A 15314-nucleotide genomic window follows, 5' to 3' on the forward strand; every position below is an offset into this window, starting at 1 on the left:
TTGAATTGGTTAATTTTGAACATACATAAAAAATAAAATACCTTCTATACATCCATCCACATATAAAACACCTTCTATACGTCCATCCACATATTGCGGGACATCCATGTGCATCTTTTACTTCACCTTTCTTTCTTATTTTGTTCGCTTGTTTAGGCTAATCGGAGTAGCTTCGGCATGTGGTTCGGCTAGCTCGGCGAACACCACGAACACCGGGCCGAGGCCTCGGCATGCCGAGCTCGGCTCGGCAATTCGGTGAGAAAATGCAGGTTGGAAAATGGAAATGACGAATGGGAGGTCAATGGCTCTTTTTCCAATTTTTTTTTTAAAACTCCTATAAATACAACCCAACTTATTCATTTACCACATTAAAACCATCTTCTATATCTCAAATATTCTCTATCAAAATGTCATTTTCATCAGTCATTTTTGATGCGTTGCTTGAAACGACCATAGAGGTCATTCAAGAGGCGGAACAAAAGATTGAATAACTACGGCAACAAAATGCGGAGAATGCACGCCTGAGGAAGAGAAGATACATACAAAGACACCGTGAGGCGGCTAATGAACGACTCATGCATGATTACTTTGCCGAAAACGCCGCGTTTCAAGGATATTATTTTCGTCGCCGGTTCCATATGCATATAGTTTTGTTTTTGCGTATCGTCAACGTCGCTGGTTCTTAACATGTCTCCGTGAAAGACCCACACTTTCATAGTTGACAATTGTTACTCCGAAACATGCTACGTGCATATTCATAAAAACAATATTTTATATATTGATAAAGTGATTACAAACTACTGGATACAAACCCACTATTTCATAGTGTTATATATTACATAACTTCCCAGGATTCTATAGATTTATACATATGGGAGTGCAAAATACAATAGTTTCAAACTATTCGAAAATCTTCTATCAAAACAATAGTTTCAAACTATTCAAAAATATTCTATCAGTATATAACTATACTGGAAGCTTATCTCCTGCAAATTAGTTAAACATTGAGAGGGGTAAGCGGTGACGCTTAGTGAGTTCAATAATAGATACAATATAACGTTATGCCATATATATACTTAAATATGGCAGAAGCAAAGAGGAACAAGGAACAACAAAGGCATACGTGAATCATATGACAAACTTTCCATACTTGATATACATCAATAAAGTTTCAGCACAAGTGGCACAGAAAATACTCAGGAATATCATTTTGCTAGAATATTTAGGCTTTCAGCCTTATCTTAGCATACTACCGAAGCCAAAGTGATGCCTATGTCATACACTTCATGGTCAACGGTTCATACCAATACCCAAGTGATGCCTATGTCATACACTTCGTGGTCAGAGGTACAACCTTGCTATAAAAAATAGCAGAAATAATAACACGAGATGATAACATGGAAAAGCACATAGCACATATAACACATAACATACAATTGTTCATATATATTAAACTCACCGTGAAATAATCGGGGGTTAAAATAGTAATTTGGGCAGCACTTCGGCTCTAAATATGACTTTCTTCGTTGAAAACCGGGAGTTTTCTTGAAAACCGGGCTCTACGAAGGTAGAGCTTCGAAACTGAAAAGATAAATTTTTTGGGCTTCTCGGGAATCTCGGGGCGTGTTTCGGGCTTTGGAATTAGTACCGGGGCTTCGGGGGAAGTCGGAATGTAAGAAAATATGGAAAAAGGGTGAAAAAGGGCAAGTTTCTAACCTTTGCCTGGGAGGTCTCGCAGGCACTATTTATAGTGCGAGGGTTGGATCCGAAGCGAGGAGGGAGGGGCACGTGTCTGCGAGGCTCGGACCAGGTGGCAGCAGGGCGAGGCTCGGACGGACAGCTGCGAGCTTCGGATTGGTCAGCAGCCTCGGTCGAATCAGAAGGCTACACGCGGGTCGGGCACGAGGAAAGTATGTGAGATCACGTGACGACTTCGGACACCTGTGCGACACGCGTCGCTTCTCGGACGCGCCACGCAGCAGCTTCGGACACGTGGCCAGCCCAGAGCGAGGGTGACGTGGCTGGCACTATTCATGCGATTTTTCTCGAAAATTGTGCCCAATCTTGTAAAATCCATAACTTTCTCATACGTGCTCCGTTTTTGACGTTCTTTATATGCACGCGTAGAGAAAATTATGCTCTACAACTTTTGTTTAGACTTTGTCGGAAAATTTTGACTTTGTTTTTATATTATTATTTTTAACAGACCGGGACTGGTAAATCCGTTAAAAATTCATAACTTCTTCATCTGACGTCCGTTTTCGTCAGACTTTTTACCGTTGTACTGCTAATGACGAGACCTTCGATTCTCGTTTAGGTTGTGTCGGCTAAAAATCACTCGATCTAAAATCCGAGTTTTTAGCTGTCTACTGCTAAGCTGAAACTTAGAAAAATCATAACTTCCTCATACGAAGTCAGATTTTGGCGTTCTTTTTATCGAACTTCTCGGTTTAACGAATACTATGCCTTTCATTTAGATCATTAAGGCTAAAAAGTAGTTTATCAAAAACTCACTTTTTACGTCATTCGGCACCGTGCCGGTTTTGTCGCGGATCTTCGATTGGTCATAACTTCTTCGTTACAACTCGGATTTCGACGAGGTTTTCGCCTACATGTTTCTAACGAGATTATCTACAACTTTAAATAATAAAATTTCACTTATTTCAAATTTTATATTTTCACTAAATTTCACTATTTGGCTAATAATTGGAATCTCATAAGACTTTCAATAATTTATGAGTGATTCTAAACATAGTTTTACTTCATTTCTAGTAAAAACTATCTGTTAGAACTCAATACTCAATATCACATAATATTTCATAATATTATTTACTTAAAACACGATTTCAAAACGTGTATGTTAAACTCTGTTATTTGACGACATGTATAACAGGACTGCACCAGTCTTTCTTTCAAGTATCTGGAACATCGTATACGAAGGGGTATTATCTTGTCGACGGGGTCTATCCGGAGCGTGCTTGTTTTGTGAAGTCACCGTCTTGTCCAAATGATCGCAGAAGGTTGAAGTTTAAGAGAGTTCAAGAGAAGGCGCGAAAGGATGTTGAACGAGCGTTTGATGCTTTGAAAAAACGTTGGCATATTCTTAAATATCACGCGCCTTATTTGGAGGAGAAGAAAATGAGTGAGGTGATGTATACTTGTATCATATTGCATAATATGATTCTCGAAGACGTATGAAATACAATATGTGAGTATAAGGAAAACGAGATCGTTCCACCGACACAAGCTTTTGAGGTTGGAAGCGTGGAGTACTTGGCGAGTAGGGCAATAGTTCATGATGTTGAGACGCATCATGTTCTTCGTGGGGAATTGACTGAACATATTTGGACCGTCAACCACATCGATCTTAACGCGGAACCGATCGATGATTTGGACGGTCAATTTTCCGATGAAGATGTCCTTTAGGTCTATCCAGGTTTGGTAAGTTTAATTTCCATGTTTTTATTTTTTAAATTCTAAGTTTTTTTGGTGTGTTTGTTGTAATTTGCGTTGAGGTTTAATGAAATTTTAGTTTTAAATTAAGTTGGTTAAATTATTATTTTTAATATATATATATATATATATATATATATATATATATATATATATATATATATATATATATATATTAGAAAAGTAGCATGCATGCCATGCAAATGGTAAATTTTTAATGAAGTGTGAAAAATCTGATGTGACACTGACGTAGATTGTAGCAAATATGGTACCACTCCTACCAGCCTTAGTGACGTGTGCATGCCTTCATTTGCAACTCAAAATAAGTTCGTAAATGTAATCGCTTCCACTTAGGCGAAATAACCACTTGGCTATACAATAACTACAATTAAATGTAAATTATTATAATTATTATTATTATTATTATTATATTTATTTTGTTTATTATAGTTAAAAATTATATTATCATATACTATTTTCATAATTTTATTTAGTCTTTTTCAAAGTTGTAAATAACGTCAACCCATAGTGTGTATGCAATATCAAACCTCACGTTTATGGGTCGTGGTGAGCGACAACGTTTGTTAAGGCATGACATGACTAAGACGACAATTATATATATATTTAATAATTATATATATATATATATATATATATATATATATATATATATAATTTAACAACATTTTGTTAAGGTTTGGCGCAGATACAAACTTTAGAGTCATGACACTTAGGTTATGTTTGGCGCAACATATCTAGCTGATAAGCTAATTTATTTTTCGAGTTTTTTTAAGTTGTTATTTTTGGTAGGACAAAAGTAGCTTATAAGCTAACTTTTTAAAAAACTATTTAGAATAGTTTTTTAGAAGTTTTTTTAAAATTTTCCAAATATATTTTTTAATTAATTATAAAAATACATTTTTTTAAATGTCATTTTAAATCGTTTTATTTTTTTCAGATATTTTTTTATTTAACGGCTAGTTCGCCATACTTAGTCATAATGTTATTTTCATGCCATCGTTTAATCACCTATTTAATCTTGATTTTTTTTCACTGAAAAGCTGAGATTAAAAAAAAAATCATAATTTTATTTGGAGAGAGAGGGGAGATTCCGCTTCGGTAGCTTTCATGTGATCGTAGTTTCAGTCTATCGGCCCCACACCAAACCGTAAAGTAAAGAGAAGGGCGATTGATCTCTTTTTATTCCAGATTTTGACACTTCTGATCATCTGTATTTTGTGGGACAGAAGTTGGGACCTAATCCATGGATTCCCCTCCGTTGGTGTCGTACTGCAATGGTGGACTCTCTCAAAAGATTATCATTGATACCGATCCTGGCATTGGTATATTATCTTAATTCGCTGCTTTATTCGATATCTGTTTGATCGAGCTAATTTCTATGCTTGATGAAGTTAAATACTAAACTTGAAGCTCTTTTGATTGTATTTAATTGAGACTAAGTTAGACTTTGTCGGATTGTGAAATTTGTTTGTATGGTTCTTGTAATCGTATCCAGAGTATGCCCGTTTGTTATGTCCAAGGTAGGTGATTATTGCAACTTTCGTGATCAGATAATCAAATGATTAAAGCAACTCGATAATCAGAACTTTTGCCCATTATCCTCGCTTACAGCTGATTATTTTGACCTAAATAATCCCAGAATTAGAATTATAATTAGTTTTTGTCAATCACTCTAAACTGGTTATTTTGACTACAAATCGCAACAATCACATTCATTATCCTTGCTCGGATTGTGCAATTGGATGACATGGGAACCATGTGTTATTGGGTACGAGCTCGGGGATGATAAGAAATTGAAATCAGTTTATTGTGTCTTATGTAATCAGCAAATCATTACATTGCAGATACTCAGATTTTCATTTTGTAGATACTGCTTTTCAGTTTTTACATCTTTTAACATTTAATATCCAGTATGATTGTGGCCAATTGTTCATCAAGTCAAACATGGACATAGTTACATTCAAATAAAGACACTGAAATCTGAATTATACATCAAAATGGCAAAGATACCCCTGTTGTAGACATTATATCAGATATACTTCATATACAGATTCAGATCTTGATAGATTAAACAGTGGAACTGATCCTAAATATAACAATATTCCTGAATTGATGTTGAATCAGATGATAGCATGGCAATCATGATGGCTTTTCAGACACCAAACTTAGATATCTTAGGATTGACAACAACATTTGGTAATGTCTCCACAAAAGATGCCACTCGTAATGCCTTACTTCTGGTACTCCTTTTTCTTTCTCTTAAATTCATTTCTTGAAAATTCCAAGTTTCAAATAATTTGGATTTAAACTTGTACATGATCAATCACCCGTTTTCATGTGTAAAAGGATAGTGTGAAATTGCAGGACGTTTGGATGTTCCTGTTGCTGAGGGTAGTTTTGAACCACTAAAGGTACAATTTACTTTCCCATTTTTAATTAAAAAAAAAAAATCTTGTATTATGTATTTATGTTCGAGTTAAACTCTAATTTTGTCACAGGGAGGAGAGCCAGAGATTCAAGATTTCATCCATGGATCAGATGGATTAGGAAACTTACATCTACCTCCCCCCAAATTAAAAAAAGTAGAAAAATCAGCATCAGAATTTTTAGTAGATAAAGTTTCTGAATACCCTGGTGAAGTATCTATACTTGCACTTGGTCCACTAACAAATTTGGCTTTGGTAAGTTTCAAATTGAAAATCTTGTTATAATCACATAATCAATAAAAAAAAATAAAAAAAAAACTAATTGTGATCCAAATTGGTTGTTATTTGAATATAGGCCATCAAAAGGGACTCCTCATTTGTAAATAAGGTGAAAAGAGTGGTGATACTCGGTGGAGCTTTTTTTGCACTTGGGAATATTAATCCAGCTGCAGAAGCAAATGTACAAAAAAAAATTGAAAATTTTTTTTTCTTTAAAAGTTTTTGAATGGAAATTTAAAGCTTCCTGATGTTATTATTATATGTAATTACAGATATACGGGGACCCTGAAGCAGCAGATATTGTTTTCACTTCTGGTGCAAATATAGATGTTATTGGCATAAACATCACAACACAAGTCAAAATGTCAGGTTTGACCAGTATATGATATGCACTTTTTATATATATATATATATATATATATATATATATATATATATATATATATATATATATATATATATATAGGAAATTGCCATTTTTTATAAAATGGAATAATCAAGATTTATGGATTTTCAGATGATGATCTTGATGAACTGAGAAAGTCTAAAGGGAAGCATGCTCAGTTTTTGTGCAACAGTAGTAAATTCTACAGAGATTGGCATGTGAAATCAGATGGTGTTTATGGTATAAATTTATTAATTCTTTCATATATAATATAAATGAAAATTTGTTTTAATAATAAAAAATATTTTCTTAATATCTATCTCCAGGAGTTTTCCTTCATGACCCTGTCTGTTTTGTGGCTTTAATTCGGCCTGATCTTTTCGTGTTCAAAAAGGGGGTTGTTAGGGTTGAGACACAAGGGCTTTGTGTAGGACATACCCTAATGGACCAAGGGCTAAAAAGGTAAATTCTTAACTCTTGTGGGGCATTTGACCAAGTTGACCAGTCCCACATGTTTTTTTTTTTTGGTTAATGTGCGAGTGTGATGCAGATGGAATTCAGATAATCCGTGGACGGGCTATTCACCGGTTTTAGTTGCGTGGACAGTGAACGTGGAAAAGGTTCTTAATTACATTAAAACCGTGTTGATGACACCCTAAATGATGGGGACTACTAAGATTTCTAAATGTTTTATAATATTATGAATTATTTTTCTAAACAACTATTTTTCGATGATGTTGAAATGTTTGGTTCTACTTTTCCTTTATGACGATATTGTGTGATGTTTAACATTCATTGGACTGGACTCGATTGAGATTAATGTTAAAAAACGGGAACCAGAAAGAGGAATAAGATGAGACAAGGACTTACTTTTGATCTTGCAAAAGATATGGAAAATACCCATAATAGAAAGTTTGTCAAGTCTCTTTCAAGTTAACTCATTTTTATGTATTCAAGTGTAGCCTTAGGGATGTTAGAACCTAGAGGTTGCACAATTATAAGGATTGAATCTATATATAAAAAGAAATTCAAAAAAGTTTACATTTGAAGGGTAGCCCAGACTGCCCGGTGTACTACCCGTAATGTTGCATTGTTTTCGGCACCGTGGATGTTCCGCCGGACTATAACAAACCCCGATGCAGTATCTTCCAAGAAAAAAAAAAGCATTGATAAATCATAGATCTAATATATGGGACTTTCATTGTTCTAATATATGCATGCACTGTAATACCGATTCTACTCAACTTCTATAATTTCTTAGAACTAATATCATAAAAGTCCTAAGTTTTTAACGCGTAATTGGAAAAAGTCCTAACAGATTTTTTATTATTGTCGTGTCCATAACTTTCTCGTAAAATTATCATTGTAGCCCACTTAATGAATTTCATAGTAAAAATCGTTCGACGGTCGACTGGTGTTAAGGGATTAATCGATCTTGGCGGTGATTAATCAGAGATTAATCGGGGACCATAGATTATTAATAAAATATTAAAATTATTTAAATGTTAATATATCTTAAGAAAAACAAGTACTTCAAAATTAGAAAATAAGAAAAATTGTAATTTGGAAATTTGGAAATACGAAAATATGAACATTTTGGTATAATATTCGAAATTTTGAAAATTTGAAAATTTTGGAGTAAAAAAAAAAAGTTGGTTTTTTGAATTTTTTTAAAATTTTTTAAAATTTTTTTTTGACATTTTGACTTTTTTCTACTTTTTTGACTTTTGCTGACTTTTGTTGACCGATTAATCCCGCCAAGGACGATTAATCCCGCCAAACCCGATTAATCCTAAATTTCCGATTAATGCCCTAATCCTCGACGGTTGGAGAACGCCAAACGATTAATCCCGATTTCTGCAACCATGATATATATATATATATATATATATATATATATATATATATATATATATATATATATATATATATATATATATATATATAGGGGAAGGATCAAATGAGAACACTTAAAAGGTTGAGAACGCGAGACAATTATGGACCAATCAATATATAAGGGCATATTAGTAATTGTATATTTTAATTAAATTAAAATAAAATAAAATTCAATCAAATTCTCTTAAATTTAGCATCAGTTACCAAAAAAGAAATAAATATTCGATTTTTTATTTTTCTTATTAATGAATTATAAAAAACACTTTTACCAAAATTTATTTTAAAACTGAAAAAAAAATTATTTTTTTCTTAAAAAAATCAATTTTTTTTCTCCTATTTCACGTTTTTTTAGCGTTCAAAAAAATGAATAGAAATCGAACCCCAAATTAATACATTTGTATTCATAAATAATTTTTTTTTTCAAAAAACCTGATACTACTTCAATCACAAATGAATACACATCAATTTACAAGTAATTCAATTCCTTTTTTCAATCAACTGAAAATAAAAAGAGTGTACAAATTATCATTTCTTCATAAAAAGAATACATCTAATCATAAATAAATACACTAATTAACACATGATTACACTGTTATTCACAAATGAATACACTGTTATTAACAAATAAGTGCCCTCTTATTTAGAAATGAATATATGAATACCTCTAATCATAAATAAATATATTCATTCACACATGAATGCACTGCTATTCAAAAATGAATACACTGCTATTCATAAATAAATACACATTCTAACATAAATGAATTCATCAAAATATAATATAACATACATCTAAAAAAAATATAGAACATAATACAATTTTTCATTCTCCTCTAGCTCAAATTCTTCACCTTTCATCTTCTCAAAAAAATCCAAAGGACCTCCACAAAACCCATATGGAAGAACTCTCAGAACCTTCATAGTCAGTTCAAAACTTTCTCTCGCATCTCTCTGATTAGCAATAAAGCATTGGATATTGACAATATTGTTTACCTTTGTCGAGCATTCAAACATAACAGAAAAATTCAAAGAATTTCCCATGAGGAAGGTTGGCCTGCTATCAGATTGCATAAAAAATTCATCCATACTCACAGGTTATTTGCAAGAACAGATTTAACGAAAACATGATCAACTGATAATCAGAATTACAGAAAAGATATTACAATTTTTGGACAACAATACCCTTGTTGTCCAAATTTTGGACAATAATAATTGGATAGATAGATTTCAATTTAACACAAAAAACTTGCAAGTCAGATTGCTTGAGCTAATAAGACATTAAACCATGTGCCTAAACAGATGTTAGTAAAAAAAGGAGTCAAAAGTAAAATTACCTTGTTTTGTCTCTGATTGAAGTGCCTCCCGGCCAAAAAAAACGTGTATGTTCTCGGACGGGAGCCCACCTGAGCCAACCTCTAGAATGAAATTGTTGCAATTCATCATAAGCTCTTCTTTTTCATTTCTCTATATGTACCTGTTAAAAAGATGATGAGAAAAATGACATCCAAAGGCTGAGTAGATCCAACAGTTAGGGCTTTAAAGTGAAAGAGATAGAGATCAAAAAGAGATTGAATTTGAGACCGGTTAAAATGGAAGCAATCACGTGAAGAGAAAATAGAAGGTATGGTGTTGTATCGAATAAACGTGAGATATCAATGAATCGATTATGAATAAATGAAAGATAAAGGAAAGATAAAGGAAGCCCTAATCGTACCCGTCATTATCATCATGACATGCCGACCCTTCATAACCAGGAAACCACCATCGACATAGCCTCCATCATCAGCCTTTATCTTCACAGCAACATTCAAGCAAAATCGAGACCATACCTTCCAAATTGAAATCGATTCGCTAGTCTAGAATCCCCAATGAAAACTAATGAACTAAAATCGAGTTGTAAGTGCTCTTTCGCTGATTTTATGGCCTCCTCCGGCTCTATGTTCTTGGTCGGCTTCTGATACGTTCTATGAGATGAGGCGGTGAGATGATAATGTGGATTGAATGTTCTTTGAGATTATGTCAACAAAATAGAGTAACACAGAGTAATTATAGGAGTTTACCAAATTAGGGTAATGCTTATTTACCTTAATAGCCTTTATAATTTTCTTTAATTTAAAAATTAAAATTTAAATATTAATAATTAGAAAAATAACAATTAATTATAGCCACACATCTTAAGAATTAGATGGTCCAGATCTGTTCTCGCGTTCTCAACTTTTTAGGTGTTCTTATTTGATCCTATATATATATATATATATATATATATATATATATATATATATATATATATATATATATATATATATATCCCTGTCTAATAAACAAAACCATAATGTACTCGTGTCCTCTCAAAAATTCAGTATTCTGCAAATGTTAAATTCCGGTTTTACCCCTTTTTCTTTTCACGTATCATTAGAATTAGAAATTAGAAATTAGAAATTAGAAATTAGAATTACAATTACAATTAGATTAGATTAGATTAGATATGCAAATGGAAATATGGAAATTTTGAATTTGGAGTACGGAATATGGAAGGATATCGAATGATATCGAATGGAATATGGAATCCATATAACACTCTGTCTTTCTTTCAATTCTTATTGCTCATAACAGCTGTACATATTAACTCAATTTCGTTACATGCCCGATTAAGTGCATCTTATTATGGTATCCATATCAATCATATCGATTACATTTAATTTTGATTATTATGTCGATTTGATCGTATTAGCCTCAATATATACTTGAAACATACGATATGAATCATTCTTTACAGCATCGTCTTTCCAACAATTAAGCATCATCGACTTCAATCCTTCGGTAAGTTTCTGCTTCTCAATTCTGCTTCTCAATGTGTATTTGTAAGCTCCTGTTTCCTACAGAATGATGAATGTCAGTTTATGCTTCTAATGTTCTGTAAACATATAAAAAGATTCTCAAAACCATTTGTACATGTGACCTCTTAATTTCTCCATTTTGATCAGCGACTCTGCAATTCAAGCCACCAAATTCGAATTAATATGTTAATCAATCCATAGAACTAAAGGGTATAATGGTAATTAGAATCTTTGCAATTCAATCCACACGAATTAATATGTTAATCACGAATTAATATGTTAATCAATCCATAGGACTAAAGGGTAGAATGTTAATTAGAATCTTTTTCTCCATTTTGATCAGCGACTCTCCATTTTGATTACCGATTTTAGACAATCTCTGCAATTCAATCCACCAAATTCGACTTTGCTAATTACCGATTTTACCCCTTCTGTATTGTATTATTATTTAGAATATTTTTTTCTGCTACTTAATGTGTATGCTTGTGTGTGACAATTTAACTGATGCTACTTAAATTACCAATGTGTATTCGTGTTTCTCAGTTTCTGCTTGAATTGTTTTGTAGTAATTTGAACCACAGACCGTGTTATGGTTGGTTTACAACAATTAAGATGTTAATTAATCAGTCTCCAGTTACAAAGGGTAGAATGGTAATTAGAACAACCTGTTCAAGCTAATGCTCATTTTTTGTACAGGGACATATTGGTAATTTTCACAGTAGGGGTATATAGTTTGTGACTTTATGTGTCTTTCTGTTTTGTTTTATTTGTTTGAATGTTTTAATATACTTTATTGTATTATTCAGAATCTTTTTATCCGCCTACTACTCCAGGGACATAATTGTAATTATGTTTGTCTTTATATTTTCTGTGTGTAATTTTGTTCCATTATTTTTCCTTAATATTTTATGTCTTTCTGTTATAGTGACAATGGCAGATAGAAATGTCACTTTGATCAAAGACTTAGACAATATGAGGGATGATTACACACTAAAAGTGTGTATCATCCGGCTGTGGAGATCATTATCCGAAGTTAACCCCACTATTGTCAAATCACTTGAAATGATATTAATGGATGAGATGGTAAAATATCCTATTCCAATTACATTATTCAAAATCATTTTTTTGTTTATTTGCTCATTCCAATAATATTATTCAAAATCATTCAAGGTCGAATAACTGATTCAATGTTGACCAATTTATATAAATTAATATACAATTGTTTCGCAATATATATAATATTCTTACGATATGTGAATAGGGTACAAAAATCCGAGCAAGTGTCTACCCAAGAGATTTCCAAAGGTTTGAGTCCAAACTGAAAGAAGATCAAGCTTTTTACATCCGATCCCCCACTATAGCTCCAAACAGATACACTTTTAAAATAAGTGATGTAATCTCCAAGTTAAACTTGCATGGACGAACAACTGTTCATGAGTGTCTAACTTTTCAATCCAAAACAACATATGACTTTTCTTGTGTATCGTTTGAAAGCATTATTTCTGCAACAGCTACATCTAATAACTCAATTGGTAATTTTCCCCCTATTTAATTGCATTTTATATTTAATTCTTTAATTTTACATCATTTTGACATATTGTATTATCATTTTGTAGATGTTATTGGTGAAGTTGTTTCATTAGGAAAGTTTGATTCCCGTGATGTCAGCAAATCCAAACATAGGCTAACTTTACAAATCAGAAACTTAGAGTAAACTTTTCTTATATTATATCTTATATTATTATTATTATTATTATTATAATATATTAAATTCATTAGGTTACAACTGCCACATGTTATTTTATTATTATATAAGCATAAGCATTTAACCAGTACTGTTTTTGCAGAGGTTTGCAGGTTAACGTCACATTGTTTGGAGATATTGCATACCAATTGATTTCTTATCTTGAAGCTCATAAACAAGTTGGTCGTGTGGTTGTTATTTTGCAGTTTGCAAGACTTAATGTCTATAACGGTACATTTCTTATAAAAGGCAACCTTCCTTATTTTAGGCTTTTATATTGCTCATTATTTTGACCATTTTAATTTTTTTAACCAGGAATACCTTCCGTTAACAGTTATTTTGAACACACACGGATGTTCATAAATGTTGATCTTCCCGAAATTGTTACATTCACAGATAGGTAACAATCTATTTTAATAATTCATTGTTTTTTTGTTTCTTTTTAATAATTTTACTAATTTCATAATTAATCTACCAAATAAAAAAACAGTTGGTTGGATTACGAGGACTTCAAAATCCTTCTTCTTCTTTGACTGTTGATAGCTCTCAACCATACAATGAATATGATGACTTTTTTGACAAATCACAATGTTAAAAATGTTGTCGATTTGCTAGAACCACAAGAGGTATGTGAATAATTTAGTTTTTTTAATGTGATTTTGTTTTCTATTATTCGTTTATTATAATTGTATTGTTTTTTGATTATTCTTTTTGTATTTTATATTTTTTTAGGTCGGGAAATATATCATTGTTGGTACCATTTATGGTATCCGACAAGATATTGATTGGTATTATGATGCGTGTTCAAACTGTGGAAGGAAAGTTGAACCAAGAAACGTGTTCAGCGGTCCAGATAGTGGTGATGCAAGTGTGGTTGTTGAATGCTATAATCCTAAGTGTAAAAATAAGGAGATATCTCCAGTTCCAAGGTTTTTAAAATTTAACAAAAGTTCACCCGGACAAATTAAATACATTAATAAACATTACACATTAAACATATTTAATATATATTTATGTCGGATATTTGTGTAGGTATAAAATACGTATTCGTGTCCTAGATGATTCTGGAACAATCACACTAACTATGTTTGATAGAGATGCTTATAAACTCGTCAAAAAACGTGCAAGTGATCTCATAGAGAAAATCAAATAGGTATACTATAAATATATTATTTGTTTTATTAAATTCTATTATCTATTTGATTTTGTCTATATTAATGTGCTTTTAACCATAACAATATTACATAACTCATTCTTTCCAGGCTGGGGATAATCCGAGTTTGTATCCTTATGACCTCAACTGTCTGGTGCATAAAAAGATGGCATTCGTGTTAGATGTTAATAGTTTTAACGTATCCAATAACTACAATCGGTTTGGGATACTTGGCTATACACTTGATAGTAACATTATCAATGCTTTGGAAAAAAAGTTAGCTGTTGAGGTATTTATATACATATATTTTTATGTTTTTTAAAAATTAATTAATTATTATGATGCATACTTTTATTTAATGATCTTCACTAATTAATTGTAAATCTTGATGGAACAAAAATTTAATCCCACAAATGATAATACATATTTAAACTTCTAAAGCAGGCAGGTAATTCTGCAAATGTTGATGATACAGAAATCGCATCTCACGAAACAAAGTCGTTAAAGGTTATAATATAAACCTACATTATTTAATTTTATATAAAGTCCTTTTATAAATTATTTTTTGTTAATATTATCGTACTAAAGCTGTTTCGGGTTTTTGCTTTAAGGACGCGATCTCACAGACCGGTGATAATTTGACCCCTTCCATGCATGACAAATCAGAAGCTACAAGTCCGTTCAAGTTTAATTCGCTCACAATGGTAAAAAAAACGAAACGTTGGAGATACCAATGATGTTGATGAGTATGATAATGTGAATTCGTCGACAAAAGTACCTCGCTTGAATTCCATGGTGGATGGAAACACAGGTCTATTAATACCAAAGCTTGAAAAGTGATTTCAGATTGTCCTTTTTATGCACCAACACTATTCTTGAATTTTTTTTTTTTTTTAATTTTTTTTTGCGATTCTGTTTGGCAGTTTTGCTCTTCGTGGTGTTTAGTATTCAAACATTGATAGTTCTTGGTTTCTTTTCGTTGCTAATCTCTATCTTAAGTAAAAACTGCTTTTTGGGTTATGGCTGTAATTAGATTAATCTTCTTTTAATATATATGTGTCTATTGATAGTGTAAAAGAAGGAAACCATTATGTTTTTAAAGATTTTTATTACCAATATA

General features: G+C 32.0%; 2 protein-coding genes across 2 annotated transcripts; both read left to right on the forward strand.

Annotated features, from left to right (window-relative positions):
* The first annotated feature begins 4532 nt into the window (after positions 1-4532).
* Positions 4533-7330, forward strand: LOC145105598 (uridine nucleosidase 1-like). Its single transcript, XM_079042694.1, has 9 exons — positions 4533-4796; positions 5599-5714; positions 5826-5885; positions 5973-6155; positions 6256-6360; positions 6452-6548; positions 6697-6804; positions 6891-7026; positions 7115-7330. Exons 1-9 carry the CDS (start codon positions 4718-4720, stop codon positions 7221-7223), a joined length of 993 nt encoding a protein of 330 aa, XP_078898820.1. The 5' UTR covers positions 4533-4717; the 3' UTR covers positions 7224-7330.
* A 4489-nt stretch (positions 7331-11819) lies between these two features.
* On the forward strand, positions 11820-13574 carry LOC145116855 (uncharacterized). The gene is made up of 8 exons (XM_079053170.1): positions 11820-11948; positions 12104-12140; positions 12223-12380; positions 12559-12829; positions 12914-13007; positions 13145-13272; positions 13357-13441; positions 13532-13574. Exons 1-8 carry the CDS (start codon positions 11820-11822, stop codon positions 13572-13574), a joined length of 945 nt encoding a protein of 314 aa, XP_078909296.1.
* The last annotated feature ends 1740 nt before the right edge of the window (positions 13575-15314 follow it).

This window comes from Lactuca virosa, chromosome 1 (assembly GCF_052849685.1).
Source record: "Lactuca virosa cultivar CGN04683 chromosome 1, Lactuca_virosa_CGN04683_v6, whole genome shotgun sequence".
Lineage (NCBI taxonomy): Eukaryota > Viridiplantae > Streptophyta > Magnoliopsida > Asterales > Asteraceae > Lactuca > Lactuca virosa.

Bases quoted from the DNA above. Each gene is read 5' to 3' on its own strand.
- LOC145105598 (XM_079042694.1), top strand. From the start codon at position 4,718: ATGGATTCCCCTCCGTTGGTGTCGTACTGCAATGGTGGACTCTCTCAA. The intron at 6,361-6,451 runs GTACAAAAAAAA...ATGTAATTACAG, and splicing joins ATCCAGCTGCAGAAGCAAAT to ATATACGGGGACCCTGAAGC. The intron at 6,549-6,696 runs GTTTGACCAGTA...ATGGATTTTCAG, and splicing joins AACACAAGTCAAAATGTCAG to ATGATGATCTTGATGAACTG.
- LOC145116855 (XM_079053170.1), top strand. From the start codon at position 11,820: ATGTGTATTCGTGTTTCTCAGTTTCTGCTTGAATTGTTTTGTAGTAAT. The intron at 12,830-12,913 runs GTAATTTTCCCC...ATCATTTTGTAG, and splicing joins TACATCTAATAACTCAATTG to ATGTTATTGGTGAAGTTGTT. The intron at 13,008-13,144 runs GTAAACTTTTCT...CTGTTTTTGCAG, and splicing joins TTACAAATCAGAAACTTAGA to AGGTTTGCAGGTTAACGTCA.